At 42.4% G+C, this 21,159-nt stretch overlaps 1 protein-coding gene across 1 annotated transcript in view; it reads right to left on the bottom strand.

Moving 5' to 3' along the window:
• LOC131120573 (receptor-type tyrosine-protein phosphatase N2-like) overlaps nucleotides 1-21,159 on the bottom strand; it is a 98,255-nt gene that overhangs the window by 47,500 nt on the left and 29,596 nt on the right. Inside the window, exon 12 of the mRNA XM_058065242.1 lies at nucleotides 10,894-10,958. Within this exon, the coding sequence (XP_057921225.1) occupies nucleotides 10,894-10,958 (65 nt within the window). The remainder of the gene's footprint in view (nucleotides 1-10,893; nucleotides 10,959-21,159) is intronic.

The following is a 21,159-nucleotide window of genomic DNA, read 5'->3' as shown; positions in this document are numbered from 1 at the left end:
AACCACAAATCGTGAATTGAATCAAATGGTTACTAAAATCGTTATCCTTTTTAACAATATTGGAGCCCTGTAGACCTGACCTAGCACCCCTATAGTCCAATTTCCACTCATATTAGCCAATATAGCAGACATATAAGAGTGAATAAGCAATGTAAGACATAAATAAGTTCTCATGTGTGTTGCTATAAATGTGTTGCCCGGGAGAGCTGAGTCTGCAGGTGGGCAGACAGGATGTGAAGTCTGGGGTTCCGAGTTGATCTTTAGCTTGCCACAACAGCGGCGGCCTCTGTTTTTATTAGGATTAGGGATTTTTATTAGGAAGTATTTGCCTGATATAATATATTAATAATAATTCAAACCTGCAATAAAAGCCTGTTGTTCCAACGATCAACTGTGGTGCTGTGTGACAGTAACATTACTGACACCTAGTAACCAGGGTCACATATCATTCACAGCGTCTTTGAATGCATCTTCTCAATGCCTGAAGGAAAGAACGAAGAAAAAAAAAGGGCGTGTCGTAGTTCTCTCAAGTGTTTGTGAATGTTTATGCCAGGAGTGGAAACTAAGCACTTGTCATTGTCATACATACTCTGGACTGACACTAAGTGACAGTAATATTAATATGTTTTGGAAAAACGGCACGAATGACTGGATCTTATTTAATGAACCAATATCATCCTTGAATGGTATCAGCAACCACAAATCGAGAATTGAATTGAATCATTACTAAAACCTTACTAAAACCTCCGTGTTTAGATCTAACAATACATTATTTTATTCTCACAATGTGCAGAGGACCAATCACAGGTCCAATAGCAGGCCCAAAATGGTGCGCAGGCCAGACTTTGGCCACCCTGGTGTTGGGTGATATTCACGTGTATATGCCGCCTTAAAAACGGGACATGGCCCCAAAGGACAAAGCGAATAAAGATAAAAGTCCATCAGTATTCATATCTTCGCCCACATCAGGATGAAATGATCAGTTGGCTCAAATCTACAATTGAGTATTATCTTTTTTTCCCCTCTCGATAGCTTGAAGCGAGGTGAGCGCTGCCATGCTAAAGCACAGTGGAATTGCTCTGGAGAACGAATACAAAAAAAAAGAAAATACAATCTTTTTAGAGCATTGGTGGTCTGATAAAAGCTGCCAAGGTCGGACCTGCGGGAGATTGCAGCCTGTTTGCAGGCTGGAGAGCACTTCGACGGAGGCGGATGGAGGGGTGGTGGCGGCAACGGCTGCTTTTCAAGGATGCAGGATGAAGATTCTTCTCCTTCACTTTAGCTCTTGGGATTTATCCTTACTAGAACACTTACAAAATGGATGCAGAGACGACCAACCAATCCAACCAAACCAACCAAACACGACGACAGATGAGGCCAGCTTCAGGTTAACATGACGTTTATATGCATGACGTTTACATGGGAATTACTCCGCGGTTATTAGTGTCCATATACCACCATTTTGACACATATCGACATCTGCCTTTTTCTTTACAAAATTTCAATGCCAATATTTTCACTTTTACTACAAATGAATATTAACTCCAAATATCTGTTATCCTTGACTACTAAAAATGGCTACCAGTATCCCCTGAAAAATCCATATTGGTCGATCGCTAGTGTGAATTCAGACGAATTCAAGACGAAAGAATACGTAGTCACATGAGCACCAACGAGGGAGTATAATGTCACTTTTGTTCATTTCAGTGAACATTTTTCTAAAGATGCAATATCGGCTATATATTCAATATTGTTCACACAAACCAATGTTTAGATAGACCAGTGATTTTCAACCACTGCGTCGCGGCACACTAGTGTACCTTGAGAAACCGTCAGGTGTGCCGTGAGGAATTATCCAATATCACTTTTTATAATTAACATTTATTAATCATCATTTGCAAATATTATGTCAATAGCCATTATGTCAATAGTATACATGGACCCAAATATTCCAATTCACTTTGGTTTATTTGCTCAAACGGAAAGAATTGAACAGGGATGGAATATTCCTTTAACCAATCCGATTGAGGTATCTTGTACCCGCTCAAACGGAAAGTTGTCAGGGTGCCTTCTTCTTCGTGGTGTTTTTTTTCTTCTGTTGTTTATTGGCGGTTGGCAAGCAGCTTTCGTGTGCATTAGCGCCATCTGTGGAACAGAATCTAAACCCTTCTATACGCCATTCACAAGTCCACTTTTATGAAAAAAGAAAATATATATCTATATAAAACATGTCCTGAGTTGAATTATAAAATATTAGCAAGATTGAATTTGATCTTTTCCTGTTTAAATTGATCCCGGGTGCGTTCTTTCAGCACATGCTCAGATATGACGTAACACGCAGATCCAGACGTTTTTTAAAAATTTTTAAAAATGGAGCAAAGTTTGTTTTTGATTCAAACTAAATTTCAAGACTGGACAGACGAAAAACTGGCAATACGGAGTTATTCCAACAAGTGAAAGAAAAACTTGGGGAAGCCGGTATCACGTGATGTTGATGTTTACATTTTACTGGGCATGCCCTATTGACTATTCTATTTGATTTTCACGGCGCATGTAGACAAGAGATTGGAATATTCCTTTCCATGGATAACATTGTTTCCCGAAAGGTCATTCGGAAAGAGAAAAACTGGTTACTAAAAAAAACTAAAAACGTGGCTACTGTGGAGTGTCTGTGGTGTAAAGACTGACAGAGCAATGTAATATTGGTCCGTGTGGCAACACCTACCTTGTTCCTCCCATAGACTTATTGATACACGTGTGAGGTCGTGGTGACATTTTGGAACATTTTTGGTTAGTGGTGTGCCACAAGATTTTTCCAATGTAAAATGTATTCACAAATAAGCACTGTTTGTGCAAATCATGTGCAATACAAGTTATAGAAAAAGCACCATACAGTATTTAGACATAATGTCTCAACAAATGTCATGAAGAAATTGTGACCAATTTCCCTCTTGCATAACCAGCGCTTTCATTGTGAATTGGTGATATTTTTTCAGAGACCCTTATTTTGTTGCCATCTGACAGGATGTAACAGTGTTTTGTGCCATTTTGCCATTGGGCTCAGCTGTGTAGTCTGACGAGGAGACAAAGCTGCATGTTGGAGTTTGCAATACATCAGCGGACATCTTATTTTGACCCTCACTTACACACACTTAGTACAATCCACAGGCCAAACCATAAAATACTGTCATTCCAGATCATCATCAGTCTCGTGCCAAAATCATTATCGGCAGAAAAGCCCATTCCAATATGAACCCATATCAAATGTTTATGCCAATTTATTGGACATCCCTGCACTTTTTCCCTTCATTAATGTGAGTGTCGGGGAGAAGACTCTGCAGCATCCGCTGTAGAACAACCAGGTTTAGAGACAGCTACTTCCCCCTGGCCATCAGACTGCTCAATGCCAAATAAGCCCCTCTACCTGCCCACACGCACATGCAAAACTTTTAATTATTATTATTTATTCTAAATTATTTAAATTATTTGTACAAATTACTGTTTACGCTGTACATTGTTGTTCATATCTGATGTCATTTATTTATTCGCCACATTGTTGTTATTATTATTTATTATTATACGGGAGCCAGGCAACGACATTTCGTTTTCACTGCTGTGATATTGTGCAATGACAATATGTCTATATGTCTATATGTCTATATGTCTATATGTCTATATGTCTATATGTCTATGTCTATGTCTATGTGTGGTGTGAATGGTTGTTTGTCTATATGTGCCCTGTGATTGGCTGGCCACCAGTCCAGGGTGCGCCCCGCCTCTCCCCCAAGGACAGCTGGGGATAGGCTCCTAAATGCCCGCAACACTATTGAGGATAAGCGGTACAGACAATGGATGGATGTGTCGCAACCATAGGACAAACACTTATAATTGCAGTGCATCAAAGAAAAGGAAAGAAGAAAAAAGAAAGTGAAAATCACATAAAATAAAACTGCGGCAAATGCCCAGAAAGTGGAGAACGCCATTCACCATTGGCCATATGGTCTAAGCCGCTCAAATGCAGTGACTATCATAGAGGATAAACATGGTATCTGTGTGAAAGGATCTGCTCCTATGAAACGGACAGTGATAACTAAGCAGCACAGCGGAGATGCAATTACTTAGCTTGTTCTCTCCCAGAGATAAAACTAAGTACTTGCTCTCTCTTTTATGACTGTTTTACATGTCCGTCATGTGTTCTGGGTCGAGTGTGAGGGACTGAAGTGTTCATTTAACTAGAATTTGCAAAAGACACTAAAACTGGACTTACAACGCCGTCATAAGAAGAGAGCCAGGACCTTGTGTACTATAAAGTATATACTATAATGATGAGGCCAGTCATTATGAGCTACAGAACATCTACCGAGCTCTTCAAAAGCTCAACAATACCTCTATATGCTCGAGTGTTTGCGGTAAAATAAAAAGTATTCCTCCAGTGGAATATTTCAAAAGAAGAGAATTCCTTTCAAACAAAAACACAACATTCTGTTCATCCGACACATGATTGACACTTAGTGAAGTGACACCGCCGCATGGAGCAAACAAAACGTCGCCTTTGTGTCCTTTTCGTTTGAAAAAGAAGTGAGCCGGGTTTCTCTTGTTTGTTGTCATGCACGCAACTCAAGGTCGTCACGGATGAGCGGGAAGGACGCTTCCACAATATTAAAATTGTTTTAAAAACGCATTCTCCATGTGGCCGTGTGCCTTTTTGTGTGTTTGTATCACACATCATGCTAACGAGAGGACGACATTTACACTTAAGCTTCTCTTCAAACTGAGTTACACTTGCAATGGATGGCTATGCTTGCATAATCACGTTCAAAATAAAATCTAATGAAAAGTGACAAATGTAGTAATGTAAGCAAAGATCCCATCTATTTAGTATTGAGCCTTGTGGAATGCTACACACAATTGATAAATATGTTACTTGAACTTTTAACACAATTCGGCAGCCGGTTTAATTCTTTGTTAAAGGGGACCTATGATGCTTTCCCCTTTCTGACCTATAAATGTAGTTAGAATGTTGGATTCTTTGCTTCAATTGTGTTGTCACAGTTAGCTCTGTTTTATGGGCATGCCCGGACTATCACATGGGCGAAACCGGACTATCCGCCAAGCTGTTGCTGAAGACTGATGGCTTTCCAACGTTACTTGGTCATATTCATGAGTCAGAAGCGCAAGCTCTATGTAACAATCTATCATGTGTCATAACTGTGTTCATTTTGTGTACGTAAGTGGTTGTCTGTGTAGCATTATAGAGTGTGCACACAGGGAGCAGGGGTACAAATTACAAGCTCACCAATGTCTGGAGTTGCAAATTTCAGTGATCTACCAGAGATTTTTAAAACGCAAGTAGTTGGGCATTGTTTGAATTTGAATGATTCCGATTCCTTGTTTTGATTCTGGTTCCTAAACATTGTCGATTTCGATTCTTTTTAAAGGTAGGGCTAGAATAATAATTTATTGATGGTCCCTAGTATGTGAGTGGGAACTCACATATATCCAATTGTCAACGTGAAATTAACAGCGACGGAGATGAAAGAACATCCAACTTGACCATGGTAAACACACGTGGTCTAGCCAACCTGCTGGCTAAAGCTAGTGTTAACATCAGGAAACGTGCACAGCATCATGTTAGCAGGATATTTCAATTGGCCTTATTTGGAAGAAGTACGGCGCAGCCCATCAAAAACAGGGTGAAAAGCGCGCCATAAACGGAGCACTCAAACGGTGAATCGTTTAGGTGTTTAATCTGGATGAACGCTTCTTGCCGCGTCTCTTGTTTGGTGTTATGCTGCTGGCCAGTCACCGAATGTAGGCATTGAAAGTTAATAAAATGAATGATTTTGGGAGAATGGGAATGTCAGACCCAGTTCCCATCGATTCTCCATGCCCAAGAGCAGTAGCAGTAGCTGCTAACCAAATTTCAAGTTGCTCTCCAAAGGGTTTATTCATTTATTACCAACACATCATTACCACCAACAAAATTAGAAAGTAGGGTTCGGTAGTAGTCTGGAAGTCCTTGGGAGCGCTTGGGAGTATGACCAAGTTTAAAACAGACCGTTTTAAAAATCCAAGCAAATACAGCTGGAATAGGTGCAGAATCAGGAAGATCTAGAAATTTTTCTGTGCTGCTTATCGTGTTTAGCTGCTCTATGGGAGTCCACAACTCAATAGAAAGGGCCCAAAATGTACTTAATAGGTCCACTTTAACATTTCACTAATACTGGAGACCATATGGATGATACTGTAGCTGTCTACATTCTTAGATGAATAAACATGACATAAGCAATAAATGTATGTTTCCCATACATTTATTCTTGGCGGCTTTGTACCATCACAAATAGATTTGGCACTACTTATTCACCCTCACTCATAGACATATTAGAATGGTACTCTCTGTGTAACTTTGCGTAACACAACTCATGCACACCTGGTCTGCCAGACAATAAGAAGATGTAGCAGGAGGAATCAGTGTTGCCTACTGAGCTACACTGTGGCTTTGTCTTGCGAGTAATCAGACCCTTCCAGATACTATTTCCTAAAAGCAAATAATGACCAATCTCAAAATGGTGCGATGTCGTCTGGGATTGAACTGGTTTAGATGGAAAGGCATAGATGAGTGTGTTCAAGTACATGGACGTTTGTTTGGCGGATGTATTCATCTGTGGCAGCACTGCGGTGCTTTCAAAGACTAGAGGCCCAGCAAAGTGCCAAATTTTAATACATGATGAAAAACACTATCAAGGAAACAGCAACAAACGTAAACATTGTGGGGTTTCTAACTCCTAAAATGAAAGCACATGTGACTCTTTTCAACGAGCAGGGGGGTGCTGCTGCGGGTGCCTCCCCCAACTGAAAGCACCCACAGGCAGCTCCATCTTGTTTGTGACATTACAAAAAGGACAAAATAAGCAATTGAAGAAGGTGTATTTGTATTGTTTAAAGGAAAACTGCAGGTTTTATAAAACATGAGCACACCCCTTTCTTTTTTTTGCTGTGCATTCTGAAGAGGGAAAACGGTTAGCATGAAGATTAAGATTAAGATATGCCTTTATTCGTCCCTCAGTGGGGAAATTTGTATTGCACAGCAGCAAGAGTACAGAGTCAGTTAAGCAGTACAAAATACACAATATAGAAAAATAAACAATATAAACGAAGGAGCTAACAATGCATGTCATGGGACGCACCTATTTCAACGAGTATAAAGTTTAGCTCGGTTTCTGTACACGTCAGTTATGTCAATAGACAATTGAAACATGCAGGCGAAATACGTAGGCGTGTCCCCTTCCAGACATTGTTAGCTCCCACATAAAAGCTATATTTGGAACGTGCAGAAAAGAAAATTCAAAAAAAGTGTGTTCCTTAAACATATTTGTTGTGCTTATCATGTTTTTTACTCACTTTTTGACTCCCGGAGCGTCCATTAACAGTTACATGCAAATATGTCATTATGCAAATGATATGATGATGTCATTACATCAACTCCCATCACCACCAATACATGGCAGGGAAACACTGAAAATACATCTTTAACTTGAATGTGTTGAATTTGAATAATAATTCATTCTAAATTTGCACTGATTTACAGTATATTGATTGACTTCCGCAAAGAAGGTTGTTTAATATCGGTTCATTTGTTAGCTAGCAGGACCACTAAACTACTAAAGTATGCACTCTGGCAGGGCGGAAAAACATGACATTTTATTTTCTGCCATTATTCTGATATCGAGCCGTGTTGTCTCATGAATAAAACATGTATATAAACGGCATAAATTAGACCAACACGGGATGTTGATAATGATGCTCATAATGAGGATGGTTTGGCCTTGGTGGAGGTCTGCACACGACTGCATTTCAATTGGCTGCCTGCTAAACAGTCATGATAAGACCCAGGTGCACCTGATTGTGTACAATCATACATGTTACATGCACGGCAGCCAAAGAGTCGGACAAGCAGCTGTTGTCACAAAGCAGCCATGACGGCGTTTCCGACAGGAAGGGAGCGGGTGCTCACGCTTGGAGCCCTTGGGTGCCAACAGACCTCAGTGAGGCCACCCGGGAAGAACCAGTCCACAGAAGCAGCATCTGTGCACGTGGGCAGTGGGCCTCACGGCCAGGAAGAACCTTTAGCCGACGATGCTGCACAGTGTGACATCATGATGATGATGATGATGATGATCGTGAGCTGCAGGCATTACGACTGTCCTCTCATCCCATGTTCCATACAAGAGCTTCTGAGAGCTCAGAGTTAGGTTGGAAACATCTAGGATGGTGAACAATTAAGCAGTTCAACACTCTGATATCTGCGATATTCCACGTTGGACCCGACCTGCAGGCTGCCTAGCATATGAAACATTCCTGACCGGAGGAAACAGAGTACATATCTGTGACTGTGGCATATTTTTTTAACTAGTTTTCGTCCTGTCCTTAAGACATCTGGAACACATTTATAGCAACACACACAAGCACAGGTTTTATTTATGCCCTAAATGGCTTATTTGCTCTGATTATGTCTACTATCTTGGTAGATACAAGCATAAAGGTGAATATTATTGCATGTCTAGGGGGCTTGGCAGTTGATGGGGCCACAGGTGGGAACAAATATTGGGCAGAAATTTGTATTTACATGTCCGTATTTGGCAGATGGCTCAATGAGAGAAAAGAGTAGGGACCGGAGCACTGCAGGTATTTTGGGTTGAGTTTTGACGCAAGATGTTTTGTATTTTCAGAACTTTCTCTCTTGAAAGTAGACAAAATGCATGCATTTCCAGAAATTTCATGAGCGGTAGCAAAAATTGACTTTTGCACTTTTGAGTTCCTTGGAAACTAGAAGACAGATAATTATAAGCAGCTGGTGGCCAATCTCCTGAAGCCCTTGGCTGCAATATGTCACTGAGATACACTTTTTGCATTCCCATCTCGATATTCTTTCCATTCAACTGTAGAGAAGTACTAAGTGATGAGCACAAGGAACGATTCCACCAGGACATTGCAGCTATGGAGAAACGATGTCAGGGAAAGTGGAATCCATCTCTGCTTGCTGACTACTGATAGAACGTGGTCAAGGTTGACCCGGCTGCTGAGTATAAGAGACAAGCCAAAAAGCATCCTTCAGATACTGAATGAAGGGAACTTTGGTGTTTTAAGTGAAAATGTATCCTGTTTTTCATAACATATTCCATCACCTGATGCCTCAAGATAATTCTTGTTTATTTCTTGACGGATAAAGAAGAATATTTTCAAAACATAAATATTATTTTAAAACAAAAATGACTAAATATATTGTATAAACAGATGTAATTTTGGTGTAAAACAATATCATTCAATATCTTGACTACATTAGCTAACCTCCGCGGTTATCAACTGATTTTCAGTTCTTATCAAAATAAATGAGATTCAGCCACTTTTATCTCGGAAATAACAAAATAAATGGTAAACAAAATAGTAAATGTAAAATGAAATGTAAACGAGGTGTGTCCTATACGATTGAGATCATTAATTGGATGAGATAGTTATATAAGAGGACTTAATAGCGGGCGGAGCAGATAACCGTGATGTAATATCCATGGTACATACACCTGCATGTACTACTAAGATGAAGACCTGAGGGACGATGAAGGACTGATTAATTGATGGACACCAATGGATGTAATCGTTGTCAAGTGTCCATGGTAGAAAAGTCCAACCTTCAGCAGTGATGAGGCATGTTGGACACACTTTACACTTCTCCTTCCCCCAGCAGGTGTTTCCATCCCAAATAACTGCTAGCCGTTCTCAAGCCGCTATCAATCACTCTTCGCACCTGAGCCTGGCCCCTCCCCCCACCTCTACAAGCTATCCGCCTTAACTTTGACAGGTGGCATCTTTGGTGCAGACTAACTCCTGGATCAATAGGCCAGTCCAGTCTATTCACAGCAGAGGGGCTGGAGAATAGCAATGAAGCTCTGGAGGTGATGGTGCACTGAGGTTTCTTACTTATTTCACATTTTGGGGGAATATACTGCTTACATACAAGCTACTTTCATGCTATTCAGTTTTCCACGACAATTCAATGACATTTTGTCCCAGTTTTGGTACTCAGCCTTGGTTTCTGCAAGGCCGAACGTCAAGCCCATTTGCCCAGGTATCATTGTGCAGAATCGCGCCTGGTGATTCTATGCTTTTTGTATTGAGTAAGACCACTAAATTGTGCTCCATTCTGCCGAGCAACAAGTCGGTGCAAAGTGTCAAGTGACTAAGAAACAAGCAATTCTGTTGCTGTTGTTTTTGTCTCTTTTTGTCCCCCTCTTGTCCATGCAGTCCCCCTTCTGTTTTCATTTTTCTTCTTTTCTATCCCCTCCTGCTCCGATCCGGCTGCTCCAAATTGCATAACAACAAAGTGAGAGCTAGTGAGATGATAATGCCCATCAGGGGTGACATTTTCTCCACCAATATTGACAAAAACTTGAATCCACACTGTGTTAGATTAGTAAATAGTTGCATCCGTCCGTTGTCTTCCGGTTTCCAAAGCTCATCTAGACTAAACGAAGTGGAATTACTTCTACGATTCATTTTGGTGAACAAAATATCAGGAGAATGTCAACTGCGGTGAGTCATGTCCGTCAAAATATTCCGATATTATGTTGGTTTGTGGTCACGTAACAGCTTGATCATTTGTGTAAAACAGTGCTTCGGCGGCCTCAACGGCGTCTACTTGCGTTTGAAAGGCAATGAAAGGCTGAAACAATACTCTGCCATTTTGGCCTGAAAATGTGTTGTGTGGGTAGCCCCTAAGAAAGTACTGTAATTATCTCTACTTCTAATTAGTTGGTGCCCAACACATCTTGGTCATGTAACGACACCACCAATTGTACTTTTTTTTCTCCTGTCAACGTCAGAGACAACTTTACTTACGTCTGCGACTCCCGCCTCCAGGATGCTGAGCTTGGCTTCCTTCTCCAGTGACGCTTTCTGCTCAACTGCACACAGGAAAAAAAAAAGTCGTTAACGTGCTGAGCAGCATTTAGTGTCACAAACTCAACGTGAAGTCTGCATCACAGCAAACACAACATCACGGCATGGAGACAAGCCTGTCTTTCATAGCAGATAAATTAGACTCAACAAACAACTGTGGACACAAATGAGCTAAAAGCGTAGCATGTTTGACTAAACATGGCTGATTCCGACACCTTTTCACACGCAGTCATCCTCTTTCTTTCATCAGCCTAGAGGGAAACTAAGCGAGGCAGCTCAAGTCATGTCTAAATGTCAGGAAAAACAGCAGAACGAATCGCTGTAAGCACTGGAACACTCAAGTCATCTGTAGTATTCTGGCCACTAGGCATCAGTAATGTTACATTATTGACATATGACTTTAGATTAGATTACCTTAACGCTGCATGTAGTCAGCCATTGCATGTCCGACATGATAAGAGAGAAGATTTTGTCCTATTCCTTATGGAAGGGGTAAGCTTCATTCATTCCTTCATTCATTTTCTACCGCTTATCCTCACAAGGGTCGCGGGGGGTGCTGGAGCCTATCCCAGCAGTCTTGGGGCGAGAGGCAGGGTACACCCTGGACTGGTGGCCAGCCAATCACAGGGCACATATAGACAAACAACCATTCACACTCACATTCATACCTATGGACAATTTGGAGTAGCCAATTAACCTAGCATGTTTTTGGAATGCGCTAACCACTCATCCGCCGTGCAGGCCTTCATGTTATACTGCATTAGTGTATTTTGTCATATTTTGTCATACTATACAGTATGTTTGATGCTAAAAGCTATCAAATGATGGCATTTTTACGACTTATTAGATTATGATACTCATGTCAACATGTCAAAAATGTACTTACATTGTGTTATTGGTTACACATTTGTTTGGCAGCTGCAAAGCCAGGTGAAAACGCAAAACTAACTTCATGATTTGGAGTGGCCAATTCACCTAGCATGTTTTTGGAATGTGGGAGGAAACCGGAGGACCCGGAGAAAACCCACGCATGCACGGGGAGAACATTCAAACTCCACACAGAGATGGCCATTGAGGGTGGAATTGAACCCTTGTCTCCTAGCTGTGAGGTCTGCGCGCTAACCACTCGACCGCCGTGCCGCCCAGTGGTAAGCTTTTGGCTTCTTATTTAGTCTTGGGCTAGTTAGTTAGCTAGTTAGCTTGCAAGGATGATAAACAGACGTGGCCATTTCCTGTGTCCCTGCAGTGATCTTGAGACCCCATAACCTGTCCTGCTGAGGGCCCTCAGATGCCCAGATGTCCCCGGACCCAAAACGATCACACCCAACATGTTGGCATACAAACACTTCAGTAATTGCTGAGACTAAAGCCACACTTAGCCCCACATGAACCAGCTTCTTCATTCTAGAACTAGAACTCGCCTCTAACTGTCTAACAAGGCGGACCAACCTGGACTGTCATGTACCTTCCTCTCCTTGGAGCGTGAAGGCCAAGTCACATTCCCATCTCTCCGAGCTTTATTTCCCAAAAGCCAATCAAGATTGTTCCTCTAAAAAAGCAGACAATGCTGTTTGGCGTCCTGATGGACACGCTGACATTTGTGCCAGAGAAAATAAGGTGTAATATGACAAAATGGCGGCCAGGCATCCACTCTGATGAAAGGAAATTGTCTATAATCAGATTACCCTTTTTTCACGCCTGTTTCCAGAATATTCCATCTTTACTTGTCGCTCTTTGAAAATGGAAAAACGGGCCCGAAGGAAGCAAGGAAAACCTAATCTATTTCTTTATTTTCCCTCCAAAACACACAGAGGCGCTTCATTTGTCACGCGGGCGGCCGCTGTCCCGAGTTGTGCTTTATGTTAACTCAATGTATCGGAGGCGCCAAGAGGGGAAAACACAGCAAGAAACGCCTCGTTTTTCACCGTTGACAAAAGGGAAAGGCCCGGGCCGACAGAATGAAGCCCTGGCAGCACCACTGGGTCATTATTTCTACCATTAAGCGCCCGGGCCGCCCCCGAACCCCTGCAGCCTCACGGCCACATCTCAGGAGCCGTATAATGAGAAGAAAACAACGGCCATCCCTCAAACGCCAAGGCGGGAGGGGGGGTGCAGCGCCGCACCGTCGCCACGGCGACAGCACGGGATGTAATCACATTAGTTGATCACCGCAGCCGACGTGCAAATGACAATAAATCACTGGCAGCTTTGCCACCTCCTCCTTGCACGCTCATAGTCAACGCTCAATTCCCGAACGAGGCCAGTCCACTCGCAAACTTCATAGCCAAAATTCAAATAAACACCATGACAGTGGCGTGGTCCCACGGCACAGACCCCCCCCACCGATGTAAAACACACTCTTGCGTGTCTTCCAACACACATATATTCGTTCATTGTTTCATTCATTTTCTACCGCTTATCCTCACAAGGGTGGGCGTATGCTGGAGCCTATCCCAGCTGTCTTGGGGCGAGAGGCGGGGTCCACCCTGGACTGGTGGCCAGCCAATCACAGGGCACATATAGACAAACAACCATTCACACTCACATTCATACCTATGGACAATTTGGAGTGGCCAATTAACCTAGCATGTTTTTGGAATGTGGGAGGAAACCGGAGTACCCGGAGAAAACCCACGCATGCACGGGGAGAACATGCAAACTCCACACAGAGATGGCCGAGGGTGGAATTGAACTGGGGTCTCCTAGCTGTGTAGCCTGCCTGCTAACCACTTCTCCGCCTATACACATATATACATACATACTACATATATATACATATACATATATCTACACACACATATATACATCCATCCACCCATCATGCTTATCCTTACTAGGGTATGCTGGAGCCTATCCCAGCTTTCTTTGGGGGACAAACGCAGACATTTTAAAAAGACAAATTGCCGTTTATTATCAACACCTTCACCATTTACCAACGCCTATAAATTTTGGTTTGGTAGCTATCGACACAACACCGGACCAACCAGAGCAGAGTGGGCATAACTGATTCTAGAAGCTCTAGAAAGCTTTCTGTGCTGGTTATTGTGTGTAGCTGCTCTATTGGAGTCCACAACTCAATAGGACCAAAAAATGAGCATAATAGTTCCCTTTGAGTGTCGTTCTTTGTTAATAATAGGCAGGAAGGGTTTCTTGCGTCATGCTGGAGTGGAGCTCCACCTCCGATTGTGCAGAATTAACACGCAACGCTGATCTGAAAGCTGCATGAACCGCTCCATTTTTATACATGAACAAAGCTTTTTGAACCCTGTTATAGAACTTAGGTCAAGCAGGTTAAGGTTACAATGATTTTTTAATGCTTTTTTTGCTAACAAAATAAATAATCTACAGCCTAGGTCCCAAAAGTGGGGTACGTGTACACCAAGAGGTACACCAATTGTCATTGGAAGTACGCGAATAAAGAAAATTATAATTTGCGCCCAACACTCAATTACGAGTGCACCTGAACGCCTCACGGTGGAAGAATGGAGCAGAAAGCAGACAGAGCATGAAGTTGTTCATTTTGCTGTGATTATTCATTCATTAAGATTTTTAATCCATTCCCCACATGACACAGATGAGTGAAGATTCCAATGAAAATTAGACTTGATCGTTATTGTCGGTTGTATGTACTTTTTGTGTACTTCGGATAATGCTTTTATCATTATTGTTAAACTTTCCCTTTGGTATTAAATGAGTAAGCAGACATATCATTTCACCTTGTACTTCAGTACGAGGTACATTATTAAAAAAAAAACAAAAAAAAAACCTTAAACTGTATTATGGAAAGCAGGAAGTGAACAAATGTTATTGATTGTAAAAGTACCAGATGGAGGGGTAGGATTTAATAAGCTTTGCTTTTTCCTACTCCTTTTGAACATGTGGAACTGGGAACTGATTATGGGATGCACTCAATTGGAATCTGATGCATGTTCAAATGAAATAAAACCATTACCATTACCATTACATAAAGAAAGAAATAAAAAAAAAGTGAAGCTCAAATTGAACCCAATCATACGGAAGGATGCCATTCATCAGACTGGAGTAAGATATATTGTAGGTAGGATGATGAATTATCAGTGCTCATGTGAAACAAAATTACACACTTTTGACCTGGAATTACTGTAAAATTAATGACCCAATTAATTATGAGAAATACTTCCAGTTAATAAGATAAAAAGGTTCATGTTATTTTAAGTGTGCGGGGGGGTACATGGGTTCAGGTCTGAAGGGGTACGTGACTGTAAACACTTTGGGAACCACTGATCACCAGTTTGTGTTTGTTTATGGGCTGTATTGAATTTGTTGTTGATGACGCACAACACCTCGTCCTCCCCCGCCTCGGCCATGTTTGCTCGACCTGTGACCTCATCATGTGTTTGTTTACATCCTGTTGGCTGTTTAATTGACGACATTTACGCCCTCAAATTCATCGCCACTTCATCCTGGCTGCTATGAAAGCACTCTGTTAGTTTACATCAACTATTCATTACGCTGATGTGACACCGGGGACACTCTCACACACAAACACACACAATACAATTAATGGCCCGCCGCCGCACTCAGACAGGAAGCCGCATTCCAAAGACAAGCTTTCATTAGCATACACACACCCACATGCGTGCACACACTCATCGTGATATTTTCACTGACACAATAAAGTGTGGAAGTCTGTAAAATGTTCTTTCCCACAGAATTCTCATAAAACAATATTCCCCTCAGAGGCACTGACCTTTGAGGAAGACACTTCACTTCTGCTCTCGTCTCCTTTTAACTCTTTCCGTCCTTATCACGACCTAAGATCACCCCTCACGACTCTCCTATGGACTACCGTATAAAAAGTGATGAATATATTTTATTTTAAAATTTGTCACAGGCCACAAATCGGACACCCCCGACGTTATAGCTCTTCAACGTCAACATTGTGAGCAACTGCAACTCTCGACTATTTAGCTCGATAGCTCCCCGAAGGAGTGTTATTGCAGCTGGAGCTAATGTATGTGTGATCCAAAATCGTCAAAGAATGCGTTCATGGAGGTGGGCTGACTGCTCTTTGAACATGTCATATACACACAGGAAGTAATGAACGACAAGCCAACCAATCACAGCCTTAGCTTGGGGATTTTTCTGGAGGTGCACATCTTAGTGCGTGCAGGGACTGAAAAAGGAAACTGAAACCTGAAACAAGGAAATGTGTAGCAAGGAGCAACAAGCATAAAAGCATCTTCACGGTCCAAACTTCATGCTGTTAAGAAATGAGCATCAGTCTGCTTTTATCCACGTAATGTGTAAGGTGGGTTCCCCCACATTCGCAATTCAGCATTTGCATTTTTGGTCAAAAAAATTTTTTTTTAAAAAATAATTACATATACGTAAAGCACAGCGACAATTAAAACTAAAACTGCAAGCAGTGATGAGCAGGCTCTCGCACCCTGGCGGCGCTCGGGGGTACGCGCAAGTCGGTGTACGTGGGCGAGCGGACGGGCATGCGGACATGTCTTAACCAGGGCGATCGGATAAGTCGTAAGGAAGTTATGACACTTATAATTTTCTACCAGGAGGGGGCGACACCGGTGCCAAGGGGGGTATGCGGTCACTTCCCGTCTGACACCCCAAACCGGCATAAAAATTAGTGATGATGGGACTGTGCAGAAGGTACTTGTGGCAAATATACATTTCCACCAGTGTGTGGTGCTAAAGAGTCTATGCGCACACATGGTAACGGGCCAGAGGGTGCCCCAAACCACCAGAAAAAAATTCAGGCCGATCCGATCATGTGGAAGGAAGTTACGGCAGATATACATTTCCACCAGTTGGTGGCGCTATAGAGTATATGTACACACACAGTCACAGACTGGAGGTTGAACCAACCCACCATTAAAAATTTTGGCCAGATCAGACTATATGGAAGAAAGTTACAGCAGATATACATTTTCACCAGTTGGTGGTGCTGGTTTTTGACCATGGGTTCTGGAGCGTTAGGTGCGTGCTGTCATGATAGACGTCTCCACCAATAATCATGGCAATCCGTGTAACGGGTGGCGAGAGATAATTAATTTGAAACTTTTAGGTGGCGCTAGTGAGTCAATTTAGATTTAGGTGAGCCCCACCAACGCACTCAGGCCTGGATTCTGACCTCCCGTTTACGTTTTCAGCAGTCTGTGACATTCTGCAGGCAAATTATGACCCTTTGATGGTCAATGGCGAAGCCTGACCATTCGCCGCCTTGCCACGCCCACCACATGTGCTTTACACACGTCATGGTCCATCAATTGACTTCATCAGTCTGTCAGTTATACTGTGATGTCCAGTTATACTGTGATACCTTGATGTCCATTGCTTCAAGGCAACGCCAGAATCCAAACACCAAAGTTTGGTGGCGTGCCACGCCCACATCCTAAGGAGCAGCCCAAAATCCTTCGCAATTTAACATCGCCCATCCATCTAGTGTCCGTAGATGTGACATTGGGTCATTTGGTCAAACCCCCTAGGAGGAGTTCGGCGTGATACGACTCCCACTTTCACCCCCGCCATCCAAAATGGCCGACTTCCTGTTCATTTGGCAATATGTTCTTGAGACGTTTTTGTGTGTCCTATCATGAGTGACGTCTCCACCGAAAATCATGACGAGCTGTGCAACGGGTGGTGGGGATAATTATTTGAAAACTTCTAGGTGGCGCTAGTGAGTCAATTTGAATTGGTTTCATATGGAAGCCCCACCAGGGCGCTCAGGCCCGGATTCTGACCTCCTTTATAAGTTTTCAACCACATGCGACCTTCTACAGGCAAATTATGACCCTTTGATGGTCAATGGCGAGGCCTGACCATTCGCCGCCATGCCACGCCCACCATGTGCACTTTTGCCATGTCATAGTCCATCAACAGGCTTCAGCAGCCTGTCAGTCAGTGACCTTGTAACTTTCATGTCCATCTGATGAATCTCCTGTCAGAAATGGGATAATTTAGAACACAAACTTTATCTTGTTGCCAATAGGTGGCGCTGCAACAAAATCAGGAAGTGACCAAAGGGGGCCTTCAGGGTGGGGTCATGATCACATGTACCAAGTATGATGAAGATCTGACCACGTGGAGCCAACTTATTCACGTCTACAGTTTCGGTCAGCGTGCAAGGCGCCACCAGAATCCAAACCTCAAAGTTTGATGGCGTGCCACTCCCACATCGTATGGAGCAGCCCAAAATCCTTCGCAATTTAACGTCGGCCATCCGTCTAGTGTCCGTTGATGCTACAACGGACTCATTTGGTTAAACCCCATAGGAAGAGTTCGTCAAGATACGACCCGTACCTTTGACCCGAAAATTGCCTCCGGCATCCAAAATGGCCGACTTCCTGTTCGTTTTGCAATATGGGTTTTTGAGACTTTTTGGTGCGTCCTGTCTTGATAGACGTCTCCACCAAGTTTCGTTGAGGATCGGTGAAACTGGTGGCGGGGGCTAATTTTTTTTTTATTTCAAGTTGGCACTAGTGAGTCAATTTTGGAACATTATATTTGAAACCCATAAATATCAATTTTTTTACCAGACCTGATGCACCTGCAACATTTGGTGAGTTTTCGGGCATGTTAAGCCCCTCAAAATGGCTCTTCTTTTGGGAGAAGAATAAGAAGTAGAAACGATACGATTACAATAGGGCTTTCGCACTAGTCAGTGCTTGAGCCCTAAAAAACATTTTAAAGGCTTTTTGTTGCGCAAAAACTTGCTTTTTCACCTTTGTAGAGTAAATATTCTAGTTTCTATGCAGTCAAGGCCATGCAGCTAACGTGGGGGGGGGGGGGGGGGGGTGTACAGTCTATTTATCCTCCATCACCAGTGGAGGAGGGGGAGTAAAGCACCTTGAACATGGAGTTGTCACCTTGTTCATTGAGGCTCTTCATCACATTGGTGAAACACAGAAAGTGTTTTAGCGGGAAGAATGTCAGAATAGATGTTATGATAGAAGATTTAAAGGTTTGTGCTGCAGCAACACGCAATAAAACAGCAGAAATACAACTTTCATTTTCCATTAACTGTAACCCAAAGGTCACAGTTTATCCAAGTATTTCAGGCAGGCAGGCAGGCGGTCACACATTTAACTGACCTTCTGAATAAAGACACACGCAGCGGGTAAAGTCACAAAGTGAGAAGAGAGTTTGGACACTTTTAACCAATCACGTCCCCCGCCTGAGAGTTTGCTTCTCACCACCACGGTGTCAGCTAGCAAACGCAGCATCGACACAGCCTGGAGCCACGGCAGCCCACCGGCTAAATCCACGATAAGACGATCCTTGCGCATCAAGACGCTATCCGCCCACAACACGACATCTTGTCCTGCGGCTCTTAATTACTCGCCAGCCGGGAGGAGAAGGTGATAAGATGAAGCCGCCTCACTGCTGCCGTGATAGTGTCCATCTTGAAACAAGGACTTCACACTGTCAACATGTTACTGAGTCCCAGCGCGTCGCATGCAGGAATGCCTGAAGCTCCAAACACAACGTGTCAAAGTTCCACTACTTTCACCCTGAAGATACAGAAATTACACTTTTATACACAACTACTGCAGTTCTGCACGTCCGGCTAGCCGATTGACACCACAAGTGTGTGACGTTACTTGCTGCTAGGCAGAATACTTTAGGCAGAATATTGTCATACAGCAGCTTACTATGGGGTTTCCTTGGCAACAAGGAGGCTCTGTCGCTTGGTGTAAATAAATTCCTCAAATTAGATTTCAGGTTTTTAATTAAAGGACAAGGAGAGTCGGCAGGAAAATTATTGGATGAAGTCATGTGGACACACACTGAGGAAATGAGACTTCACAGCAAAATCACGAGTGCATGTGAAACCTAAAATAAATATGTGTACAGTATTAAAAAATGACGTTTTTTTTCCACCACAGTGCCCTCTGTTGGCCCAAATAAGGAAGTTATATCACCCAGGATAGTATGTGTGGTGTACAAAACCAGGACCAAACCAAAGAGTCCAAGGTGACCTCATTACCAACGTCGGTTCCGCTTGTCGCTACAAATCACACAGTGTGTCCATCAAGGTCTGCTTAGGGTTCCGAGCCATGAGCCCATTCCAGCACAGAGGGACCGCCAGGATAATCAACGTTGATCCGTGACCGTGGACGAATCAGCAACATCACACTGACACGCTGATGGAACATCTGACCATCTTTGACACAATCTTTAAAAGCCAAGGAGATTATACGCTATATACATCGTACTACTGGATGTATGCAACTTGATGTGGGTGTATTTCACATATTTTCATGTATGTGTTCAAAAGTTTTAGTTGGGAGCAGAGAACCATCTTTGTTTGTGACATTGACAGTAAAAGTTGATTGAGTTAAGCGAAGGAAACTACAATAATCTGGTAAATAAAGGTTGGCAGTTGCCATTTCAAAGGCTGGGCTAAATGATGGCGATGTGGCTGCAATTCACCATTAAAGAAGACAGCGGATGACGAAGAAGAAGGTAAATATTGAGATCCACATCACTCCACCATCTTTATCACTCCACACTCTTTATTGCTCTCTGGTTCTACCATATCTTACTTATTGTGTGAAAATATGGGCTAATAACTATAAAAGCAATCTTCACTCGCTAAATGTACTGCAAAAAAGGTCAGTAAGGATAATTCATAATACTAACTCCTTATTTGTAAAATCACAAATACTTCAACTTGCTGATATAGTTCATCTTCAAACAGCTAAAATAATGCATAAGGCTGAAAATAAGCAATTAGCTAAAAATGTCATCCAATACTTCTCTACAAGAGAGGAGAAATATGATCTCAGGGAAGAAGTACATTTGAAACACTTCTATGCTAGGACTACGTTATGCTAGCCATAGCATTTCAGTATGTGGAATCAAACTATGGAATGGATTGAGTAAGGAAATCAAACAATGCACAACGATGAGCCAATTCAAGAAACAATACAAGCAGTTGATGTTTGCTAAATACAAGGATGAAGAGTCTTGAACCAGTCATGATGTGCTATATATATCACTATATTGACACTTACTATGGTACCCATTATGGCATTGGATGCTCATATCACCTCCTACTTTGGTACCAGGTGCATTATAAAAAAAACAACCTTAAACTGTATTATGGAAAGCAGGAAGTGAACAATACCATGAACATTACCATTACCATTACCATATGTCTACTGTGTACGTGGTGCTCCTGAGTGCGTGAATTTGGACAAC

The sequence above is a fragment of the Doryrhamphus excisus genome, chromosome 1 (genome assembly GCF_030265055.1).
Source record: "Doryrhamphus excisus isolate RoL2022-K1 chromosome 1, RoL_Dexc_1.0, whole genome shotgun sequence".
NCBI lineage: Eukaryota > Metazoa > Chordata > Actinopteri > Syngnathiformes > Syngnathidae > Doryrhamphus > Doryrhamphus excisus.
Note: the sequence above shows the minus strand (reverse complement) of the source record. Positions and strands in the feature narration are given on the sequence as shown.